The 24390-nt window shown below is 45.0% G+C and overlaps 1 protein-coding gene across 1 annotated transcript in view; it reads right to left on the reverse strand.

The window, feature by feature from the left end:
- The window catches only part of ARHGAP25 (Rho GTPase activating protein 25), a 181953-nt gene extending 160923 nt beyond the window's left edge, over positions 1 to 21030 (reverse strand). Inside the window, 1 exon segment of the mRNA XM_068274810.1 lies at positions 20669 to 21030. Within this exon segment, the coding sequence (XP_068130911.1) occupies positions 20669 to 20729 (61 nt within the window). The 5' untranslated portion in view covers positions 20730 to 21030.
- Between the last annotated feature and the right edge of the window lie 3360 nt (positions 21031 to 24390).

The raw sequence follows: 24390 nt of genomic DNA on the forward strand, positions 1-24390 counted from the left end.
AAATTATCATACCTGTGAGGTGATTGTCACTCATTTCTATTTACTTACTGTACACTTGCTGTATTCTAGTGTTGATACCATTGTGGACATATTCCCTATGTCAGTTACCTTTTCTGTACTTGTCTCATAGAATACAGGGCTCTAAGTGGCAGTTTCTCTGCAGTCACAAAGTCAGACTCACTAATTAGAGTTCATGTGGTTGAAAAAAAGCAGTTCTGAGAGCAGGGAACAGATAAAAAAAATCTATAGTTCAAAATGTGTCCATTTGAGAACTGAATAACAATGAATGAATACACTCACATACCTGACACAGCCTAAATTTTAAACCTATAATCAATAAATAACCCTCTGCACTCATGATGCTCATATCAAGCTGGAGCACTAGTAGCATTAAAACCAACTAGGTTGCAATGTTATGCGATTGAAGAAAGGGGACGTTAGCTTCCAAAATAGATTGCATGCAATAGCATTGTGTACTAGACCCTTACACCAGCGATAAGGTCTCCCCTTTAAAGGACAACTGTAGCGAGAGGTATATAGAGGTTGCCATATTTATTCCCCCTTAATCAATATCAGTTGCCTGGCAGCCCCGCTGATCTATTTGGATGCAGTAGTGTCTCAATAACACCAGAAACAAGCATACAGCTAATCTTGTCAGTTCCGACATTAATGTTGGAAAAATCTGATCAGCTGCATGCTTGCGCAGGGTCTATGGTTAGAAGTATTAGAGACAGAGGATCAGCAGGACAGCCAGGCAACTGGTATTGCACGAAAGGAAAAAAACCTTGCCAGCCTCCCTACAGTTGCCCTTTAACGGTAAGGGTAAATTTGACCACTCCCCTCAGCACCTGCTATTCCGTTTAAAATCATGATTCCTTAACAGGATGGGCATAGTCCCTCCTTTCTTGTATGTAAAACATTAAGGGCCGGTTCACATGGACGGCAGGCGGCGTTGGGGCGGCCAGGAAGTCGTGTCGTCCTGTGACGTCCTGTTCGCTGGCGGCAGTACTGAGATCGTCGCGATCGGCGTTTCTCCTCCCCGCAGGGGGACATGAAGCCGCATCGGCTAGCCGTCCCTGGACGTCGCATGCGGCTTCTAGGGACGGCCGAAACGACGCGTTAAATCGGGATTGACACGCCGCGCTTATGCTATCGACGGTAATCGACGGTAACCGCGCAATGCTAAACGCTCCCATTCACTTGAATGGGAGCGTTTAGCCAATGGGTCCCGAACGCTTGGCGGTAGACGCCGCCTGCCGTTCGTGTGAACCGGCCCTAAACCTACATTTCTAACCTTTAAAACCAAACAAGACTGGTGGCACTCTGATAAATATTTGATCATAGCTGTGATCAATATCAAGTGGTTCAATTAAACGGTCGCTATGCCGCAAATGAGCTCTGGTTAGGAGGGTGCTGGCCCTATACAAGGCTGATTAGTGCATGGTGGCCTTAGAGGCTCTTGTACTGACATACTCTCATTATCCCTCTCACAGTTTCAGTGGCACGCTAAGCAGGGTGAGGTGGGGGAGGGGTGACAGGTGTTAAGCTTGGGGGTGTAATCTCCACAGTCAGCATACAACACATAAGCTGACGTGAAGGAGATACACACACCAGCACAAGGGATCAGGATATCCCCAGTTTAGTGGAGGAGAGGACTGACTCCAATAGGAGATTGTGGTGCACAGAGCCGGTGCAGATCTGAACAGCCACAAACACTTTCGTAATAACGTCTCAGCGCAAGGTAGCGCTGAGCGCATAAACCAGGACTGAGGAGATCAAGACAGGTAGACAGAATGAACGCTTGCTAGCTAGCGATTACTTAGCGACAGCAAGCGTCCAACCAGACAGACTGGAATGAGGCAGCCAATGCGTTGCGGCGATGGCGTGCCTCACAAAGACAGGACAGGAGAGACAGGAAATAGCAGGATCGAGATAGATGAACGTAACACAGATAAATATACAATAAGTATGTTTTCCTAGCGTATTACAATTACAGCTATCAATGAAACTATTCGTAATGTCTGACTAACATATGTATATATTGGCAATGAACCAATATATGACATAAGCAGGAACTCTGACTAAGACTGAAGTAATACAGGGAACAGGACTCAGAAGGATTCGCTATCTCTTCGCAGAGATGAACGCAATCCACAAACAGGACCAGGAACAGGATTCAGAAGGATTCGTTATCTCTTCGCAGAGATGAACGCAATCCACAAACAGGACCAGGAACAGGATAACTAGCTCAGCACGGGTGTTCACGATACGCGCAAACTACCAAAACGTGCTGGAAAACTGACTAGCTGAACACAGGAAATAAACAGTTCGTGTACGTATATATCAGCGACACTGATATATTAACGTAACACGAATACAAGGAAAATAACAAAATGCGCAAGTATGCGTATATATTGGCGATGAACCAATATATGACACAAGACAAGCAAGTAGCAACTTCTAGAACAAGAGCAGAACTAGGAGGACTCGCTGACCCCTTCGCAGGAGTCAGCGCAGTCCACACGGACCAGGAACGAGGTGGGGCACAAGCAGAGTAACAGATAGAGTCTGAAACTATGATAGCCCATGAGGCATTGCAGGAAGCAGTTCTTTATACTGAGGTCATCCAATGGGAGCAGACCTGCAGATTCCCACACAAGTGAATGGTAATTAATCACAGGCTGATAGCAGGAAAAGGCAGACAATGATATGCAGCCTGCAGGAAAGGGACCGCCCCTCCACTGCAGCAGACAATGTTTGTTTACACAAAAGCATATTAAACTGTCATAAACTTCAGAGCGACTGCAGATGGAATCAGCAACTAGTTTAAGTGCAAACCAAACTATGCAAGCAAATGCATGTAATGACATTAGAACTGCTTGGTTTGCAATACCAGTGCAGTCAGCAGTAAACGCTACAGAAGCGATCATAACAGTACCCCCTCCCTTAAACGCGGCCTCTGGACGCCTATGAAAACTGACATATTTCTCCTGAACCACCCAAACCAAAAAATCAGAAGTGGGAAATCCAGCAAACTGATCTGACTGAAAATTCATGAAGGTCGGATCCGTCCGACAAAACCAAATTCCCGAATCAGTCTCACCAAAACTAGACCAATTGGAACCAGAACCTACCGAACCATGCCCGTCAGCACTACAAGCCTCAGTGTGATACCCATCAGAACCACGACTTCCAGAGAAAAGCCCCCAGAAACTCTCTGAGCGATACCCACCGCCTTCTCGGGACTGTCCAAAAATGCCAAAGCCTTTACAATGCCCACCGGAACTGTCCCCACCAACACAAAACCCACCGTTGAACCAGTCCAAGGTACCAGGACAAGTTTCCTCAGAGATCTCCCAGAACACTTGGAAGCTCCAAAGAGATCCCCACAGGTCAGAACGCCCCTTAGGTTCACATGGAGAACCATCAAGAACCCCTATGGAACCCAGGGCAACTCTAGAGTCAGGGTCACAAGGACAAACATCAAGATCAGGGTTTTTAGGGACCAGAACCATCTCCGGGCATGCAGGCCAACCGGCAACATCAGAACATGTCTCCACTAGGGAAGCGTGTGAGCACGCCAACACAGACACACTTGGGCATTCTGGCATACGAAGCACATCTGGGCACACTGGCACAAGAGAGACTTCTGGGCATGTCAAGGAACTGCAAACCTCAAAGTCAGTCAAGGTAGGACCGAAACCAGGACTGGGCAAAAAAAAATCATCATGACTAGACTTCACAGTTACTGGATTGTCACTAAAAAATGCAGGATTAGACTTAGATGTCTCTGATTCCAGCAAAGTTATTAACAAATCATGTTCAGGGGCATTTACAAGACAGGACAAATCTTCTGATGTATGCACCGAACTAGACAGGGTTCCCATAACTTCTTCTGGACTAGACAGAGACTCATCAAATACACTGGATTGGAGCTCATGAAGGGCTGCAAAACAAGTCAGTAGTGCAGCAATCCCCACTGAACTAGGCAAAACTGAGTAACTCACTGGACAGGAAGGGGACTCAGGAACTTCTGCCACACCGGCCAGAGAACCAGAATTTTCCAGGATACAGGGCTGGGTTTCAGAAACACTCATTAACCCGGACTGAAATTCTGAGATTTCTATTATTTTTTCCAGCGAGTCAGAATTATCCATGTTACAGGGCAAGACTTTTGAAACATTCAGAGGACAGGGCTGGAGTTCCTCGGCTGTTACAACACTGGAGAGGGACTCAACAACATTGGTTAAATCAGACTGTGTACAGGGCAAGGTATCTGACACACTTGCTGACGAGGACAATATTTCAATGGCTTCTGCTTCGCTGGGCAGAAATTCATCAAGTTTTATTAGAGCAGACTGTAATTCCAAAACAGCTGCTAGACAAGTGAATATTACTGTAACACCAACTGAGGTAAGCAGTGCCTCAGACTGTTCTGCTAGAGGGTTTGAAGTATCCCAAGTACTGGGTGAAGCATAAGACTCTGTGACCACAGCTTCACTGGACAGGATCACCGAACAGTCCACACTGCAGGGCAAAACCATGGAAGCACCTGCTGGACAGCATAATGATTCTGTGACCTGAGTTTCATTGGAGAGATCTACTGCACAATTCATGGTACAGGGCAAGTTCACTGGAACATTTTCTGAACACGGTAATAATTCTGCGATTTCGGACTCACATAGCAGACGCTGTGAGTTATTCATGAGACTAGAGTGAGATGTAGAAACAGGAAGATCAAAACACAATGTTTGCGCATCTAAATCACCATTCAATTGTGAAATTGGAAAATTCAGATGTTGGGGTTCTGAGATTTCTGGACAGGATTGCTGGGACTCAGAAACTGATGTAGTGCATCTATTGGCATCTGCTGGATCAGACAGGAGTTGAACTTTATTAACACAGGTAATTTCTGCAGAAGTATTTGCAGAGACAGGCAAGATTTTTCTGGTGTCTGTTTCACTGAACAAAGACTCATGAGTACTGGCTAAGCTGGACTCAGAAGTCAGCAGGACCTCTGGGTCCTCTGCTGAGAAATTTGTGCATGGCAAGATTAAGGAAGTATTAGTAATTTCAGTCTTACTGGGAAGTAACACTGAGTTATCCATGGTACAGGGTGGAATTACAGGAACTTCAATTTCACACAAAAGGAGCTCTGAATCACTCGCTGAATCAGCCAAAGGTGCTGAAGCAGGCGAGTCCTCAGGAACTGAGGAAGTGGAACAATCTCCACTAGACAGTGTGTCTTCCCTGGTATCAACTGATTGAATCGCATAAAAATCGTCCAGAATCATTCTCCACACATCGATCAATGGAGCCACAAAGTCATACCCACACACACCGGTTTTTATTAGGTTATAGGCAGACTTAATGCATGCATTCAATACTAATTCACTCTTTGCACTGTAAAACTGACAAAATGAACTTGCATCTTTCTTCCATTCATAGACCAGGGCTTCCATCTCTCCTTTCTCAAATGGAGGATCCCATGCATATTTAACAGCTGAGCATTCCGGCTGATCATAGTTTGCAAATGTGTTAGTGGCAGAAACATACATTGGGTTATTTAGCAGGTGATTGGCCGATTTCTTATTCCTAAGGATCTCCAATACCTGTAGCAAGTATTGAACTGTAGTGTATGCAAATTTCCCTTGCTGCACGAATAAATTGATCTGTTCAATACTCTGTAATATATCTTCATAATCATATTCAGATAATTCATTTAAACAAGAACTTTTATTTTCCCTGGCTAGCAATGAAAGTTCATTAGTAGTTTCATAGGTCCATTTGACTCCCCTGAATGGTGACTGAATTTCATTATCTACTACTGGCGGAGTCTCATTACAGATCTGATGCGCAGTCGCCAAGGGCAACGACTCCGCTGATTGTAACGCTTTTCTTTTGGAGCGTTTACGTTTGGCTTTAGACCCTGCTGCCTTAGCAGAAGAAAAGTTATCAGAACAATTATCTGCTTGCTGATTATTTTTGTAGGCAGTAGAAGGAGCAGCTGATTGACAAGCTGCCAGGAGCTTATCAAAAGGGCTAGGCAAATCGGTTTTGCGCAGCCAGTTATGGATCACAAACGCTAGAAATTCCAGTGGTCTTTCTTTTAAATTGGTATGATCCAAGACATCGTAGGCCCACTGAAACAATCTTCCCTTAAATAAAACATAAACTAGCTGGGGGGCCCACGTTGAAACAGGAGTAGCCTGGAGCTCAGGATTGGCCAGGAACCTGGCACATTCAGAAAAAAACTCATTTTCTGTTTCAGAATTGAGCTTCTCAAATTTCTTAAAGGAACAGGAACCATAACAAACAGTGTCATTTTTGCTGGGAACCCCCCCCCACAATGGGGATTGGTAATGGGGCTATCATAATGTTAAGCTTGGGGGTGTAATCTCCACAGTCAGCATACAACACATAAGCTGACGTGAAGGAGATACACACACCAGCACAAGGGATCAGGATATCCCCAGTTTAGTGGAGGAGAGGACTGACTCCAATAGGAGATTGTGGTGCACAGAGCCGGTGCAGATCTGAACAGCCACAAACACTTTCGTAACAACGTCTCAGCGCAAGGTAGCGCTGAGCGCATAAACCAGGACTGAGGAGATCAAGACAGGTAGACAGAATGAACGCTTGCTAGCTAGCGATTACTTAGCGACAGCAAGCGTCCAACCAGACAGACTGGAATGAGGCAGCCAATGCGTTGCGGCGATGGCGTGCCTCACAAAGACAGGACAGGAGAGACAGGAAATAGCAGGATCGAGATAGATGAACGTAACACAGATAAATATACAATAAGTATGTTTTCCTAGCGTATTACAATTACAGCTATCAATGAAACTATTCGTAAAGGCGGACTAACATATGTATATATTGGCAATGAACCAATATATGACATAAGCAGGAACTCTGACTAAGACTGAAGTAATACAGGGAACAGGACTCAGAAGGATTCGCTATCTCTTCGCAGAGATGAACGCAATCCACAAACAGGACCAGGAACAGGATTCAGAAGGATTCGTTATCTCTTCGCAGAGATGAACGCAATCCACAAACAGGACCAGGAACAGGATAACTAGCTCAGCACGGGTGTTCACGATACGCGCAAACTACCAAAACGTGCTGGAAAACTGACTAGCTGAACACAGGAAATAAACAGTTTGTGTACGTATATATCAGCGACACTGATATATTAACGTAACACGAATACAAGGAAAATAACAAAATGCGCAAGTATGCGTATATATTGGCGATGAACCAATATATGACACAAGACAAGCAAGTAGCAACTTCTAGAACAAGAGCAGAACTAGGAGGACTCGCTGACCCCTTCGCAGGAGTCAGCGCAGTCCACACGGACCAGGAACGAGGTGGGGCACAAGCAGAGTAACAGATAGAGTCTGAAACTATGATAGCCCATGAGGCATTGCAGGAAGCAGTTCTTTATACTGAGGTCATCCAATGGGAGCAGACCTGCAGATTCCCACACAAGTGAATGGTAATTAATCACAGGCTGATAGCAGGAAAAGGCAGACAATGATATGCAGCCTGCAGGAAAGGGACCGCCCCTCCACTGCAGCAGACAATGTTTGTTTACACAAAAGCATATTAAACTGTCATAAACTTCAGAGCGACTGCAGATGGAATCAGCAACTAGTTTAAGTGCAAACCAAACTATGCAAGCAAATGCATGTAATGACATTAGAACTGCTTGGTTTGCAATACCAGTGCAGTCAGCAGTAAACGCTACAGAAGCGATCATAACAACAGGCCACACTGGGTTTCACCATGGAAGTGGCGACACTTGGGCAGAAAAACTGAAGCTCGGGCTGGTGGGTCGGATTATTGTTGGGGAGGAACGTGAGGAGGGGGCCCTCCTCAATCCTCTCTCTCCATGGGCCCCCTCTCTGTGTCCCCCTGCAGTCGTGTGGCTTGTGAGTGAACCTCACCTGATCCTGATGTGTCCATGCTCCTTGGCAGCCAGTCGGTCACTCCACTTCATGCTTGTAGTGTAATTACACACAACATGAAAAGATTTGGGGGTGGGGGGGGGGGGGAGTGGCCGGGTGCCAAGGAGCATGGGTGCATCTGGATCAGGTGAGATTCAGGTAAGATTCATATGTAAACTGCTGCACTCTACTCTGCAGGGTGACACTAGACCGCCAGTTATGTCACATGGGAGGTATCATTAGACCACCGTGGATGTCACATGTTAGGGTACCACTAGCACACCACCTCTTCAACTCCCCCTCCCCCCCCCCAAAAAAAAAAAATAGTTTGAGTTTGGTGTCTGTGTATTTAGCTTTGGGTGTCAAATACCTTAGGTACAGCCTGGCTCTACAGCAATGTAGACAAAGGGCAATAACAATGACAGTAGCAGCTGCTCACGATAAGCCTGCATATACATGTGAAACTCGAAAAATTAGAATACAATGCAAAAGTCAATTTATTTCAGTAATTCAGCTTAAAGTGGATCCAAGATGAAAAACTAACTATAATGAGTAACTTGTCTATATATCTTATCTAAAGTTTAGATAGTTTACACATCAAATCTAGCTGCAAACAGCGTCAACAGAAAATTAGTATTTCTTCCTGAGATACACTGAGGGCAGCCATGTTGTTTGTAAACATTACACAGGCAAGCTGATAGCATCTCCAGCCCTCAGCTCAATCCCCTCTCCTCCACCCTCCTCCGCCCTGCCTCTGAAATCTCTGGCTAGTAACTCCTCCCCCCTCCTCCTGCCCAGACAGAGCTCTCATAAGTCATTGCTACTGTCTGAAAATGCCAAGGCACTCTGAAAAGCTGTGGGCGACGCTTGTTTAGTTTATAGGGAATTAGAGTAATAAAACAAAAACAAAAAAGTAATTGGCTTGAGGAATGTCCTATAAACTATATGAAAGGACCACAATTATGCAATGAGTAAAAGTTTATCTCGGATCCACTTTAAAGTGAACCAGAGATAAAAATAACTAAAGATTTGATACTTACCCGGGGCTTCCTCCAGCCCCATGAGCTCGTCTGAGTCCCACACCGTCCTCCCACAGTCCGCCGTTCAGCTGCGAACAGCCCTGGTAACTGGCTCAGTCGGGTCCAGTCTGGGTCTTCTGCACATGCGCAGAAGACCCAAAAGGCGCGGCTGAGATAGTTACCGGGGCTGATTGCCTCTAAACGGAGGACGGCGAGGGACTCAGAACAGCTTATCGGGCTGGAGGAAGCCCCGGGTAAATATCAAATCTTTAGTTATGTTGATCTCTGGTACACTTTAAAGCTAGGTACACACGGAGCAATGTTACTTATCAATCGAGCCGCTGATGCGGCTGGATTGATAAGATCCGACAGGTCCGATCTCGCCGCAGCCTAATCCCCGCTCGACCCCCGCGAGTGGACAATAGCAGGGAATCGAGCGGAAGATAAGCGGCACTGGCGGGGATGAGCGGGTATCAAATCCGACACACGCCCGGACAAGTGGGGACGCGGCGGGTACGCGTGGGGATGCAGAAGAGATCCTGTGGCTAATCGAGCCGCCCGATCGCTACGTGTAGATTAGGCTTAAAAGGTGAAGATAATATATTAAATAGGAACATTTTCCAGGTGTTTTGGATGAATTAGCTGATTAGAGTCTGACACTTTGAGCTTAGAATACTGAACATTTTCTCAATATTCTAAAGGTCTGAGATTTTGAGGTTCTCATAAGCCGTAAGCCATAATCATCAAAATTAAAACAAATAAAGCCTTTCAAATATCTCTATTTGCATGTAATAAATCCATTTCATATATTAGTTTCGCCTTTTAAGTTGAATTACTGAAATAAATGCAGGATACTCTAGTTTTTTGAGTTTCACCTCTAGCAACATATTTTGTTTTTTACTTGCTGTGGGTTAGCTTTTCATCATTGCGCTGCATTAGTGAATAGGTCCGTAACTATTCAGAGCAGCCAGGTTATTACGCACACATGCAACAGAGTGCCTGTGTCAGTGTCAGCACAGCACTACCTAGGCAGGAAATTCAGCTGCTTTCATTGGTGAATAGCTGTTTCCTTGCCCCATTTCTGCAGGCCTCATTAACCTCATCATAGTTTGTGCACCCTTGTTTCTTGTGATATCCTGTTGTACAATATGCTATAGTGACTTCCACAATTCAGTTACTTTGTTCTCATGTAGGTTCGCTTAGTAACAATTCACTGACAAGCTTCTTATCACACATTACACAATTAATTCACACGACTCTGTCTGAGGTTAAAGTACAATATGTGAGAAAGGAACAGATACTGGGTGGAGTGGCTTGTAACTAGCATCAGATAGCGTAGCGGGATAACACTGAAGTACACTGAAGAAAGTAAGTTATCCTGAAAACCTGGAGCGTACTTTTATTTTTTTTATTTTTTTAAGTGCCTGCTAGCAGGGATCAGAATCAGAACAGCTCTGAGTTCCGAATAAAATCAAGAAAATTGCAAATTACACTGTTTTGAGTGCTGCGTTCTATTCTGCCAATGTGAAAATTGGCTTCAAAAACAATAATTTTTAGCAGACACAGTGTAACACGATGAATAGAAAAATGAAAATTGGCGTCTAAGATTTTCGGTTTATCGTGATGTCAAGAAAATGGCCGCCAGGGATTTCCTGGTCCCCGGAGGCCACACTAAAGTAGCAGAAGAAGCGGATTTTCACATGGATGGGGGTCTAGGGAAACCCCTGCTTTGGTTCCCTGAACCAGGTGGAGAACCGCTCGTTTTGCCACTGTAACGTGGCCTCCGCGGACCGGGGATATCCCAGCTGCCATCTTGTTAGGGTCACTGCTGAAAGTTCTTGTATCTGTATCACATTTTCACCATGTTAATGTCGTGTTTGCTCAAAATGGATGTTTCCAAAGCCAATTTTCACATTGGCAGAACTATTGACCGCATTGACTTCAGTAGAAAATGCCTTCGGAACACGTAATTTAGTATTTGCCTGAGGAACGCCAAATTTCCACGAAATCGGAATTCGCTTGTTCTGATCACCCCTTCCTTCCAGTACGTGGAAGGTTTGATTTGCTGAAAGGTTAGTGATTGAAGTTTGTACTTATGCTTGCACAGCAAGACCTTACATTTGATGCGGATTTACAGTGGAAAATTTTGCTCTGTTCCAATAGCTTTTCCACATTATATAATAGCAAATATATCGGCGCCATGGAACAATGGAACCGCCGCTGAGAAGAACAATGTCCTAAAGTTCAGAAGTCAGGTATACATCAAAGGTCAGCGCAGGTTTAGAAAGTCATTGTATGTAGGGAATGATAAATTCTTCACCACAATATATCAAATGCTCAGAGGTAGGTATCCGCCAAACATCAAAACAAGAAAAGGCTTACCAGCTTTTCCACATTAGTGTAATGGTTAAAGTAATCAAGCACCTGGGCAGAGGCATAACTACAAATCATGGGGCCACCCAGCAAAAATTTGATGGAGCAACCCCCCCCCCCCCCAATGTTCATGTATGTCCTTTTTCTTGCCTACCCCTGGTGACCCTCACAGATGCTGCCTACTACAACTACTGTCTGGGGGAGGCATACTTGACTATGCTGAAAAGCATACAGAAGCACACACACCACATGTTTCGGACAGAGCTCTTCCTCAGGTGAGGAAGGGCTACGCATGAAACGTGTTGTGTGTGCGCTTCTGTATGCTTTTCAATACAGCTGTTTGCAGAGCCATCTGTGTGCCGTTCTCCGTTCTTTCAAAATTGTACATTGGTTGTGTAGGAGTGGTGTACCTGCAGGAGTCGAGGCACCGGCATCTGGTCTAAGACAATTAGACCTTTAAAAGGTGAGCGAAGTGTGAATCTGTTGCTTTGCACACTTGACTATGTAATGGTAATATCTGGGGGAGGCACACATAGCTACCTTATACCAAAATCTAGGGTCACAATGGTTACTTAATATTGCGGTCTCCAATCACACAGTGCTATCCTGGGGTGCACTGAGCACCCGAACATGGCACTGGCTTTGTATCTGGGAGCACCTGTCTATGCAATTATTTTATCTGGGGAACATCTCAATGTTAGATTAGAAGCAAGAAAACAGCCTATTCCTGCCAAGCACAAAGGCTAGACAGATCTTTTACATTATAAATGTACATTATAGGTTTGTGGTCATCCCGAAATATTGTATTATGATTTTTATATTACAATAAAATTGCATAATTCAGCTCATTGGTGTGCCAACATTATTTGTTCTTTTGATTGTAGTAAGAGGTGGGGGAGGAGGGGGCTGAGCTTTGTCATAGGGGATGGGTGTTAAGTGTTGGGGGGGGGGGGGTGTAGAGCAGTTTCAGAGTCACTCAGGCTTGCATCAGACAGCACCAAATCTGAACAGTCTATACAGGGACAGAATGCATGATGCTTTATACTCCGCCCTGAGCAAATACCACACCCTAGTTCATTCCCCCTTTATGCTAATTAACACTACAAAAATGTTAAAGAAGAAGAAGCCATTACATACTGTGCTATCCTTTTTAGGAGCTCTGAATTAGGGAAGAACAGTGCAGGCAGGCAGTGGAAGAGAGGCTGGGCCTGGGTTGGCTATATTTTTATTTAGCAATCTTTAGCACCAGCCGTCTCTAGGCACATAACTTCTGTGCCTAATGGAAAGTCCAGGCAGCATGGTGTGGATAGCACTCTCGCTTTACAATACTGGGTCATTGGTTCAAATCCCAGCCAGGGCACTATCTGGTAGGTGTTTATATGTTCTCTCCATGTCTGCGTGGGTTTCCTCCAGGCACTCCGGTTTGCTCCCATATCCCAAAAACATACAGATAAATTAAATGACTTCCCCCTAAATTGGCCCTAGACTATGGTAGGGATTAGATTGCGAGTCCCTCTGAGGGACAGTTAAGAGACAAGACTATATAAATATTAGATAATAGCACTGGCATCAGAGGACCCAATATAGATATATTTAAAGTATACCCGAGGTGACATGTGACATGATGAGATAGACATGTGTATGTACAGTGCCTAGCACACAAATAACTATGCTGTGTTCCTTTTTTTCTTTCTCTGCCTTAAAGAGTTAAATATCAGGTATGTACGTGGCTGACTCAGTCCTGACTCAGACAGGAAATGACTCCAGTGTGACCCTCACTGATAAGAAATTCCAACTATACAACACTTTCCTAGCAGAAAATGGCTTCTGAGAGCAGGAAGAGGTAAAAAGGGTCAATAGTTTATACATTTTAGCTCTGGCATACTTCAATAAATGTGTAATTGTGCAAAAACAATAAAACAGTTAAAACTTAAAAAGTAGATTTAAACATAAAATAAAACTGTGGAATATCTTAAAAGTCATTTTTAGGAGAAGGAAGATAGATACAATCGTTTATTTCATTAGTTTATTTTCGTCTCTGGTGTCCTTTAAACCAGCTTAGCGGTATGAACGAGCTCAGCTCGTCCATGACCTCAGCGCTGGATTGCTCTGGCCCTGTTGGTCAGATTTTCATAATTTTTTTTTGCTAGCTGCATGTTTATACTAATTGCCACCACTCACCGCCATGGCGACGGGGGAAGCCAAACAGGAAATCCCATTCTGAACGGGATTTCCTGTTTGCTCTGATCGCCGGAGGCTATCATGTAGCTAGCGCTAGGCTAGCTACATCATTTAAAAAAAAAATACATTAAAAAAAATGTGCTGCGCCGCTGCCCTGGCCGTTCTAATAGAACGCCAGGGTGGTTAAGGTAGTAGGAGATAGGTCAAACACTTTCAACCCATTGACTAATTCCCTCCAACTGCCCCTTTGTATTCTACATTAAAAAAATTAAACATTCAAATTATTAGACTAAGGACCTGCAAGAGCAATGACCATGAGCAACCTGGAACAGCCAAGGCCAATGGTCAGACTCCAGAACACAGTACCAATTAACTACTTCCCGACCGCCGTATAGACAAATGGCGGCCGGGAAGCTGACGCCGCAAGGACCGCCGTATAGACAAAATGCGGCGGTCCTTGTATGGGCGTGGGCGGAGCGATCGCGTCATCCGTGACGCGATCCTCCGCCGGGAGTCGGAAGCCTGGCATTTTGCCTCTGCTCGCCGGCCACTTAGCAGAGCCGGCGAGCGGAGGAATCCATACAATGGGCCAATCAGAATGTATAAGGCACTTTGTTAAGTAAACAAAGTGCCTTATACGTGCTTCCTCCTCGCCTCGTGGTCTCATTGTTGCAGAGACCACTAGCGAGGAGGAAGCACTTTGTGAGTATACAGCACACACGTTTTTTTTGCCTACAGCCCCCCTGATCTCCCACCCCAGGCCTCATACCCCCCCTGATCACCCCAGCAGACCCCTGCCAGCACCCTTGCACCCCTTTAAAAACCCCAACCCCCCCACCTATCACTAACTTTAAACGCTATCCCCTGCGTTAGGTCCCTAACTGCCTCCTAGTCACCCCTGATCCCCCCCCCCCTACCTTTAGATCACCCCCAGACTCCATCCCAGACTACCCCCCTGTATACTGTATACATCTGTATACAGCTACCTTACCCTCTGATCCCCCTCTGATCCCCCTCTGATCACCTGTCTATCACCTGTCCATCACCCCTTGGCACCCCCACCCATCAGAGCAGACCCTAACTGCCCCGCGGGGGTAACCGATCACCTGCCCAGGCCCTCGATTGCCCTCATACCCCCCTTCTGATTACATCCCCTGCTCTTTGTTTACATCTGTCCTCCCCAGCAATCACTAACTGATCTGCGATCAGTAACCCCCTGTGTCTGCCTCTCATCAGATCAGGACTCAAGTTTGCCCCGTGCAGGCTCCTGATCAACCCCCCACTCCCTCAAATCGCCCTCAGACCCCCCCCCCTAATCACCGTCCAAGTGCATTGTTTTTGACTGTGCTGCGCTTGTATTCGATTGTGCTGCGCTTGTATTTGATTGGGCTGCGATTGTATTTGATTGTCCCGTGATCTGCTTCGATTGTCCCGTGATTGTTTGATTGCCTGAGACCCCACTTCCCACCACACCCAACCCCACCCTCCCCCCCCCCACCACACCCAACCCCACCCTCCCCCCACCACCTCCAACCACCACCTTCCGAGTGCATCAGATTTGCTTGTGCTGTGATTGGAGTCGATTGTGCTGTAATTGTATTTGATTGTCCCGTGATCGGCTTCGATTGCCCCGTGATTGTTTGATTGCCTGAGACCCCACTTCCCGCCACACCCAATCCCACCCTCCCCCCATCACCTTCCGAGTGCATCAGATCTGCTTGTGCTGTGATTGGAGTCGATTGTGCTGTAATTGGATTTGATTGTCCCGTGATTGTTTGATTGCCTCTGAGACCCCACTTCCCACCAACCCCAATACCTCTCAAATACTCCCTTTTTGCTAGGTAGGTGCTCTTTTTTTCTGGGTAGTCTCGGAGGAAAACCCCATAAATTTAGCAATCCAAAATGGCAAGAAGGGGGCTTTCCGATGACGAGGTATACAGGTATATGGACCAGTCGGATGAGTTCTTTTGGGAAGAATCATCCGTCGAATCTTCCGGGTCCAATTTTGAACCTGTAGAAAGCAGTGGTTCCCTGACCGATACTGATGACGAGGCTATGGTCCCGGCTACAGCCAGGCGTACCAGACCCCAAGTCGTTAGACCGCAGGTGGCGCAGGATCCGCCTCAAGGGCAGCAGGGTGGTGCTAGCGCTGTTGATAGTTTTCTTGGTGAGGCAGGCACCAGCAGCGCAGCATCTCCTGGACTTAGTGCCAGTGCTTCCGTAGACCCTGACGAAGTGGTGAGCGTCAGCATGGAAGTGGAAACTGGTACGGTGGCAAGTGCAGTAGTACCCCCGTCGCAGCCACCAAGAAGAAGACGGGCCCGTAGTACCCATAGACTCCCAGAGGTGCTGGCACAACCAGATTGGCAATCCCCTGATTCCGCCGCACCCGTAGTGCCCCCTTTCACCGCCCAGTCTGGAGTCCAGGTGGCGACAGCTCATCTAGGAACGGCCCTAGACTTTTTGCAGCTGTTCATCACCCAGGTTCTCCTGGACTTAATTGTGGTTGAGACCAATCGTAAAGCCACACAATTCATCACCGAGCACCCGGAGAGCATGTATGCCCAGCCTTTCGGGTGGAAACCAGTCCAAGTTTCCGACATTAAAATCTTTTTGGCCCTTATCCTTCACTTGGGACTAATGAAACAAAATGTATTGCGGTCGTATTGGTCTACGAACCCAGTACATCATGTTCCCTTGTACCCTGCTGCCATGTCCAGGACACGATTTGAGTCCATCCTGCGCTTCCTGCACTTCAACGACGACGAAACCTGTCTTGAAAGGGGAGACCCTGCTTATGACCGGCTCCACAAAATTCGGCCCCTCATAGACCACCTGTCCTCAACATTTGCAGATGCTTATATCCCTGAACAGAACATCTGCGTAGACGAGTCCCTCTTACGCTTTACCGGGCGCCTTGGCATCAAACAGTACATCCCAAGCAAGCGCGCCCGGTATGGGGTGAAACTGTATAAGCTCTGTGAAAGGGCCACAGGCTATACATGTCGTTTTAGGGTCTATGAGGGAAAAGACTCAAAATTGGAGCCGGTCGGATGCCCTGACTACCTGGGGAGCAGTGGAAAGGTTGTGTGGGACTTGGTGTCACCCTTGTTCCGGAAGGGGTACCATCTTTTTGTGGACAATTATTACACAAGTGTGGCCCTCTTTCAGCACTTAAAGTTAGAAGGAATCCGATGCTGTGGCACTGCGCGGCCTAGTCGCCAGGGCTTCCCCCAACGGCTCGTTACCACCAGACTTCAACGGGGGCAGAGGGCCGCCTTGCGTACTGAAGACCTGCTCGCGGTGAAATGGAAGGACAAGAGGGACGTTTACTTTCTGTCCACCATTCACACAGACACGACTGTCCAAATTCAACGGGCAACTAAGGTCATTGAAAAGCCCCTTGTCGTCCACGAATATAATGTCAACATGGGAGGGGTGGACTTCAATGACCAGAGGTTAGCGCCCTATTTAGTTACCCGGAAAACAAGACGCTGGTATAAGAAAGTGTCTTTTTATCTGATTCAATTGGCAGTTTACAACAGCTTTGTTCTCTACAGTAAGGCTGGGAGAACTGGATCTTTCCTCCAATTTCAGGAACAGATCATTCTGGACATCCTGTATCCAGGAGGTGCCAGGCCCCCCCCCCCAGATGCAACTAGCCGACTGCATGGTAGGCATTACGCCTATCAGATTCCGTGTGCCCCAGGTCAACGCATCCGAAGAAAACGTTGTCGTGTCTGCAGCAGGACTGGAAGAAGGAATGACACCAGTTTTTATTGTCCCCGCTGTCCTGACCAGCCTGGCCTATGCGTAGGGCCGTGTTTTGAGAGGTACCACGAGCAGGTACACTATTAGAACCTAGGGAACTCCAGACACAGGAGTAGGCACACACTCAGTGGTCTTTTGCACATTGTCGCAGGGAGAGGAGAGGTAAGCTTGAAGACCAAACGGGTAAGCATAAAAGTGGGAAGAAGGATCGGTTTCCATGCTTGATATTGCTGATCTGTCCTGGATTGGCGATATAAGACGGCATGTTTGAATTTCCCTTGAGTGTGGACACCCCCGGTTTATATGTGATTTGGGCCGATGATGATGCTTTAATGCCACACAGAGTCATCTCTATTGGCAGGCATATTGCTGTATCCTACAGGCATAATGCTGTATACTAAAGTTCTGAGGCCCAGTCACATAAGTTGGTGGCTCACCCTGAGTGCAGGGTGGCACGGGGTGTCTCTCTCCTGAGGTTATCACTGCCATTGATGTGGAGGAAGATCTGCCATTGATGGGGAGCAAGGTATGTTTGCCGTTCATTTTTCCTTTCAGCCCAGAGTGCATTACTTGTATACCCAATATAAGGAGTATAGCAGAAACTCCTAATACTGGCCATACATGTAATGATTGCAGAGACCCTAAAATGCCAGGACAGACTCCACAAATGACCCCATTTTGGAAAGAGGACACCCTAAAGTATTATGTGAGGTGCACGGTGAGTTCATAAAAGATTTTAGTTTTTGTCACAAGTTAGCAGAATTTTTTTTTTTATTTTTTTTTAACAAAGTGTCATTTTCCGTTAACTTGTGACAAAAAATAAAATTTTCAATGACCTCACCATTACCCTCATGGAATACCTTGTTGTGTATTCTTTCCAAAATGGGGTCATTTGTGGGGTTTGTTAACTGTCCTGGCAAGTGGGCGGGGTGCTAAATTGTGAGCACCCCTGTAAAGCCTAAAGGTACTCATTGGACTCTGGGCCCCTTAGAGCAGTTAGGGTGCAAAAAAGTGCCACACATGTGGTATTGCCGTACTTGGGAGAAGTAGTACAATGTGTTTTGGGGTGTATTTTTACACATACCCATGCTGGGTGGGAGAAATACCTCTGTAAATGACAATCTTTTGATTTTTTTACGCACAATTGTCCATTTACAGAGTTATTTCTCCCACCCAGCATGGGTATGTGTAAAAATTCACCCCAAAACACATTGTACTACTTCTCCCGAGTACGGCGATACCACATGTGTGGCACTTTTTTGCACCCTAACTGCGCTAAAGGGCCCAAAGTCCAATGAGCACCTTTAGGATTTCACAGGTCATTTTGCGGAATTTGATTTCCAGACTCCTCCTCACGGCTTAGGGCCCCTAAAATGCCAGGGCAGTATAGGAACCCCACAAATGACCCCATTTTAGAAAGAAGACACCCCAAGGTATTCCGTTAGGAGTATGGTGAGTTCATAGAAGATTTTATTTTTTGTCGAAAGTTAGCGGAAAATAGATTTTTAATGTTTTTTTCACAAAGTGTCATTTTCCACTAACTTGTGACAAAAAATAAAATCTTCTATGAACTCACCATACTCCTAACGGAATACCTTGGGGTGTCTTCTTTCTAAAATGGGGTCATTTGTGGGGTTCCTATACTGCCCTGGCATTTTAGGGGCCCTAAACCGTGAGGAGTAGTCTGGAAATCAAATTCCGCAAAATGACCTGTGAAAGCCTAAAGGTGCTCATTGGACTTTGGGCCCTTTAGCGCAGTTAGGGTGCAAAAAAGTGCCACACATGTGGTATCGCCGTACTCGGGAGAAGTAGTACAATGTGTTTTGGGGTGAATTTTTACACATACCCATGCTGGGTGGGAGAAATAACTCTGTAAATGGACAATTGTGTGTAAAAAAAATCAAAACATTGTCATTTACAGAGATATTTCTCCCACCCAGCATGGGTATGTGTAAAAATACACCCCAAAACACATTATACTACTTCTCCTGAGTACGGCAATACCACATGTGTGGCACTTTTTTGCAGCCTAACTGCGCTAAGGGGCCCAAAGTCCAATGAGCACCTTTAGGCTTTACAGGGGTGCTTACAATTTAGCACCCCCCAAAATGTCAGGACAGTAAACACACCCCACAAATGACCCCATTTTGGAAAGTAGACCCTTCAAGGTATTCAGAGAGGGGCATGGTGAGTCCGTGGCAGATTTCATTTTTTTTTGTCGCAAGTTAGAAGAAATGGAAACTTTTTTTTTTTTTTTTTTTTTGTCACAAAGTGTCATTTTCCGCTTACTTGTGACAAAAAATAATATCTTCTATGAACTCACTATGCCTCTCAGTGAATACTTTGGGATGTCTTCTTTCCAAAATGGGGTCATTTGGGGGGTATTTATACTATCCTGGAATTCTAGCCCCTCATGAAACATGACAGGGGGTCAGAAAAGTCATAGATGCTTGAAAATGGGAAAATTCACTTTTGGCACCATAGTTTGTAAACGCTATAACTTTTACCCAAACCAATAAATATACGCTGAATGGGTTTTTTTTTATCAAAAACATGTTTGTCCACATTTTTCGCGCTGCATGTATACAGAAATTTTACTTTATTTGAAAACTGTCAGCACAGAAAGTTAAAAAAATCATTTTTTTGCCAAAATTCATGTCTTTTTTGCTGAATATAATAAAAAGTAAAAATCGCAGGAGCAATCAAATAGCAGCAAAAGAAAGCTTTATTAGTGACAAGAAAAGGAGCCAAAATTCATTTAGGTGGTAGGTTGTATGAGCGAGCAATAAACCGTGAAAGCTGCAGTGGTCTGAATGGAAAAAAAGTGGCCGGTCCTTAAGGGGTAGAAAGCCCTAGGTCCTCAAGTGGTTAAAGTGGACCCGAACTCTTGCACAGGACAGAAGGAAAACAGAGAAATGCACCCTGAGAGTTCAGGCTTTCCAATTCCCTCTCATTTGTGTCTAATCACTAGTTGTAATTTGATCTCCCTCATGTGTCCCATGACTGCCCATGGCAGATAAGCAGATAAGCCCATTTGGAAGCACAGGCTGTAAACAATATGTCTGCCTCCATGAATCAGGAAGTAGACACTGTGCAAATGTATTTTAGGATTTGTATCAGCTGTAACAAATACATGTTTTTTGTTTAAAGGTTATTATGCTGTTGTGTATCTTTTGGAGCAGAGAGGAGGTCTGAGTTCAGGTCCACTGCATTTCTCGCTGTCCGAATTAAATCCCAAAATGCAATGACAGAAAAATTGTGGAAAATCACTTTGCAAAATCGCAAATGCAGTGCCATTGCGTTTCAGTTTTGCATTGTGAAGGAGCCATTAATCGCATTAAACTGTGTATGAAATTATTTATTTTTTACCTTTACGGCCAAAGTCAGTTTTCAGGCTGAAATCCCAGGTTTTCGGTAGCTTCAGAGACATGGTGATGCAGTCCAGTGTTTGCTTATTGAGCTGTTTATGTCTCAGGTTCTCAGTATATCCACCATGTTAGCTGCACAGCTGCATGCTCATTTCTCAGTAGTCTTCCTCTTTCTGCTGCTCAGCAAGTTAAAGCCATCAAAACGCTCTCTCCCTTGACATCCTCCCAAGATAATTTCAGGTTAAGCCTTGTAAGCTTCCTAATAGAGTGACCGGCAGTGTCCAACCTCACATCAGGTCCACCACTGGATTGCTGCCGTTCATGTGACAGAGAAACCATCAGAAGTACTCAGCTCTACAGTCACACAGCTACATTGCTGACTTTTGAGGAAGTTGTGGGTATTTCATAAACTCATTTTGAAAAAAAAAATGTTTTCAGAACAGAGAAAGGCTGTGCAACTCAGTATGCCTGGTTATAAAAATGAAAGATAAGAACACAATGTCTACAGACTGTGACAATTCCTTTGGGAAGCCATACAATGTATTCACAACAGAAATAAATGTTTAAAGAGACACTGAAGCGAAAAAAAAAATATGATATAATGAATTGGTTGTGTACTATGAATAATTACTAGAAGATTAGCAGAAAAGAAAATATTCTCATACTTTTATTTTCAGGTATATAGTGTTTTTTCTAACATTGCATTATTCTATAATATGTGCAGATTACACAACACTCAGCATTCAAAATGATTCTTTCAGAGCAGTCTGTGAAGTAATGACCTCTCCTCTAGCAGAGGAAAAGTAAACAGTTCACTTACAGTTGAGATAATAAAAGTCAGATAACAGCCCTCTCCACGACTAACTTAGTCGGAGAGCTTAATGGCTTGTTTGCATAGAGATAACAACTGGAGTTTCTCAACTCTTCCTGTACTGGAAGCAATTAGACTGATGTATCTGATCTTAATGTTTTATTTCTTAGCTGTACTACACATACAAATCATAATATCATAATTTTTTTTCGCTTCAGTGTCTCTTTAAGGCCTAGCTCACAGTACAAAACGCAATCGCTAAGCGCTTAGCAATTTTGCAAATCGGTTTTCAGAGCGATTTTAAAAGGAATGTGTGTTTTTGCACATTCCTGTAAGAAAATTTACTCTAAAAATTGTACAGGCAACACATTTTAGATTTTTGCAAAACTCTAAACACTGCAGTGAGAACACCCTTGTAGGGTGACACTGATTTATTGCTTTGCGGTCGGCAAACGGAGCGCAATCGCTCATAGTGTGAATCAGCCCTAAGGGCCCGTTCACACCGCAGCAAAAAATGCTGTCGTTACTGGAACTAAATTAAACGTAAAAACTAAGTGTAAATGCATACCATGTTATTAATAGAATCTGTTTTGCACTGTCAAACAGAATGCATGTGCAGGACGCAGTCGCCAGACTGAAAGATGCAAAGTCCTGACCTGCTGCATTTTTCCGCAGCTCTGCCCCGAATGCACCGCAAACTGGTTGCAAAGGAAGCCTATGGGAATGTCTCGTGGTTTTTCAGTTCAACTGCCGCCGTTCAGTACACTGCAGGGCATCCAAGCCTAGCAGAAGCATGGGGAATACCATGGGTATGCAACAGGAAAATTCTCATTGGTTTATGGTGGACCATGGTGGCACTTCAAGAGAACGGACTATATGCCAGTATTTATACTTACCTGGGGCTTCCTACAGCCCATGAGGTCCGCTGGCGCTCTCGGTGTCCTCTCCGGTGGCTCCCTTCAGTAGCAATCCCCTCCGGAGTTCTGGCCGGATACGCTCTTCTTCTGCATGGGCACCCTCCTCTAGTGTCACCTATACTTAAAGAGACTCTGTAACTTCAAAAAAAAAAAAACTCTAGGGGATACTTACCTTGGGAGGGAGACACCTCAGGGTCCCAATGAGGCTTCCCCGATCTTTGAAGACAGGAGGAATCCAGCGTTGGCTCCCCTGAATCCTCCCCCGACAAGCTAAGATTTATTTACCTCTCTGCAATCCTGCGCAGGCGCACTAGCGGTTCTTTGTTCGGGTAAGGCGGAAATATCCAAGCTTGATCGTATCCGCTCTACTTGCACCTGCGCAGTAGAGCGGATACGATCGTATTCGGCTATTTCCGCCTTACCTGAATTAATAACCGCTAGTGCGCCTGCGCAGCATCAAGCTAGGTAAATAATTACCTCGCCACACTTTGGGGGGTCCCGACACTCTAACAGAGGGACGGAGGACGGGGGAAGCCTCATTAGGATCCCAAGATAAAATATCCCCCAGAGGGTTTATTTAATTACAGATTCTCTTTAAAGAGAAACTCCAACCAAGAATTTAACTTTATCCCAATCAGTAGCTGATACCCCCTTTTACATGAGAAATCTATTGCTTTTCACAAACAGACCATCAGGGGGCGCTGTATGACTGATATTGTGGTGAAACCCCTCCCACAAAAAGCTCTGAGGACCCCAGTACTTTTGACAGTTTGCCACAATGTAACAATGTTCACAGACAGGAAATAGCTGTTTACAGCTGTCTCAAACAGCCAAAACAGCTAGCAGCAGATACATAACCTGCCCACAGTAAAAATGTCACCATGTAATAAATGTCAGAATGTAAATCGGGGAGAGGAAAGATTTTACAATGAGCAAACACTGACTAAATCATTTATACATAATTATTGTAAAAATTAAGCACTTTTTTATTACATTATTTTCACTGGAGTTCCTCTTTAAGCTCTGTGTACACTTACAATGGCTACTGCCTCTAGTTATTGGATGCGGACACTAGGGCGACAGCTCGGGACCCAACACTGTGTAGATGCATTGCTGTACTGTTGCATAGCAACGCACCTGTGCAGCACTGGGTTCTCAAACTGTGCGCACTAGCGATCGCATGCAATCCCGACAGACGCACAGGCTGGCGATAATGGTACGCTACTTGCCCAACTAGTGATGAAATATGTCATGTATGGTATCATTTTAAATGTGATAAGCCAAATCATTTATTTCAATGTAATTTAAAACTGTGGCACTTGCATGGCAGGCTGCAGGGGGAGGGTGATGGGGGAGATGGGCTTGAATGAAAATTCAATAAAAACTATCTGTTAAAAAAAACTGTGGCACTTGTCATGTGAAAATTAGAAAGGGTAAAACCTGAAATAAATGAGTACCCAGCAAGCTCATGGTAAACCAGCACTCCTAGGAGTCTGTAAGGGGCTGAAAGAGATCAAAAAGCCTCCTTACTGAAAAAATGTGTAATTTTTGCATTTACGCCTAGTTTCCCCTGTTAAATGCTTATAAGATTAAACAATTCTTAGGGAAAAAATTACCCAAAGGAAGTATAAAATTTCCCGGGAAAAAAACGATACATGTATAGCCTTGATGACATAAGTAATACAACATTATTCCTGTATCAATAGTGACAGAGCTGAAATGCCAAAATTGTCAGGAATCTTAAAGGACCACTATCACAAAATATATAAAAAAACTAAAAACTAAAAATTACTGATAGGTAAGAGAAAGAAAGTTTAGATCAACATGACATTCTGCATGGGATGCTGTTACCCCTGGGACGCTTACGCTTTATTGTCTGCCATGTGGGGGAGGGGGGGGGGGGAGTAATTGTTCATCCTTTTGGTGCAAGAAAAGATTCCCCTCTCATTGAGCTGATAGTTGTTGGACTATCCCAAGAACATACACAGCTCTCAT

The sequence above is a fragment of the Hyperolius riggenbachi genome, chromosome 3 (genome assembly GCF_040937935.1).
Source record: "Hyperolius riggenbachi isolate aHypRig1 chromosome 3, aHypRig1.pri, whole genome shotgun sequence".
Classification (NCBI taxonomy): Eukaryota; Metazoa; Chordata; class Amphibia; order Anura; family Hyperoliidae; genus Hyperolius; species Hyperolius riggenbachi.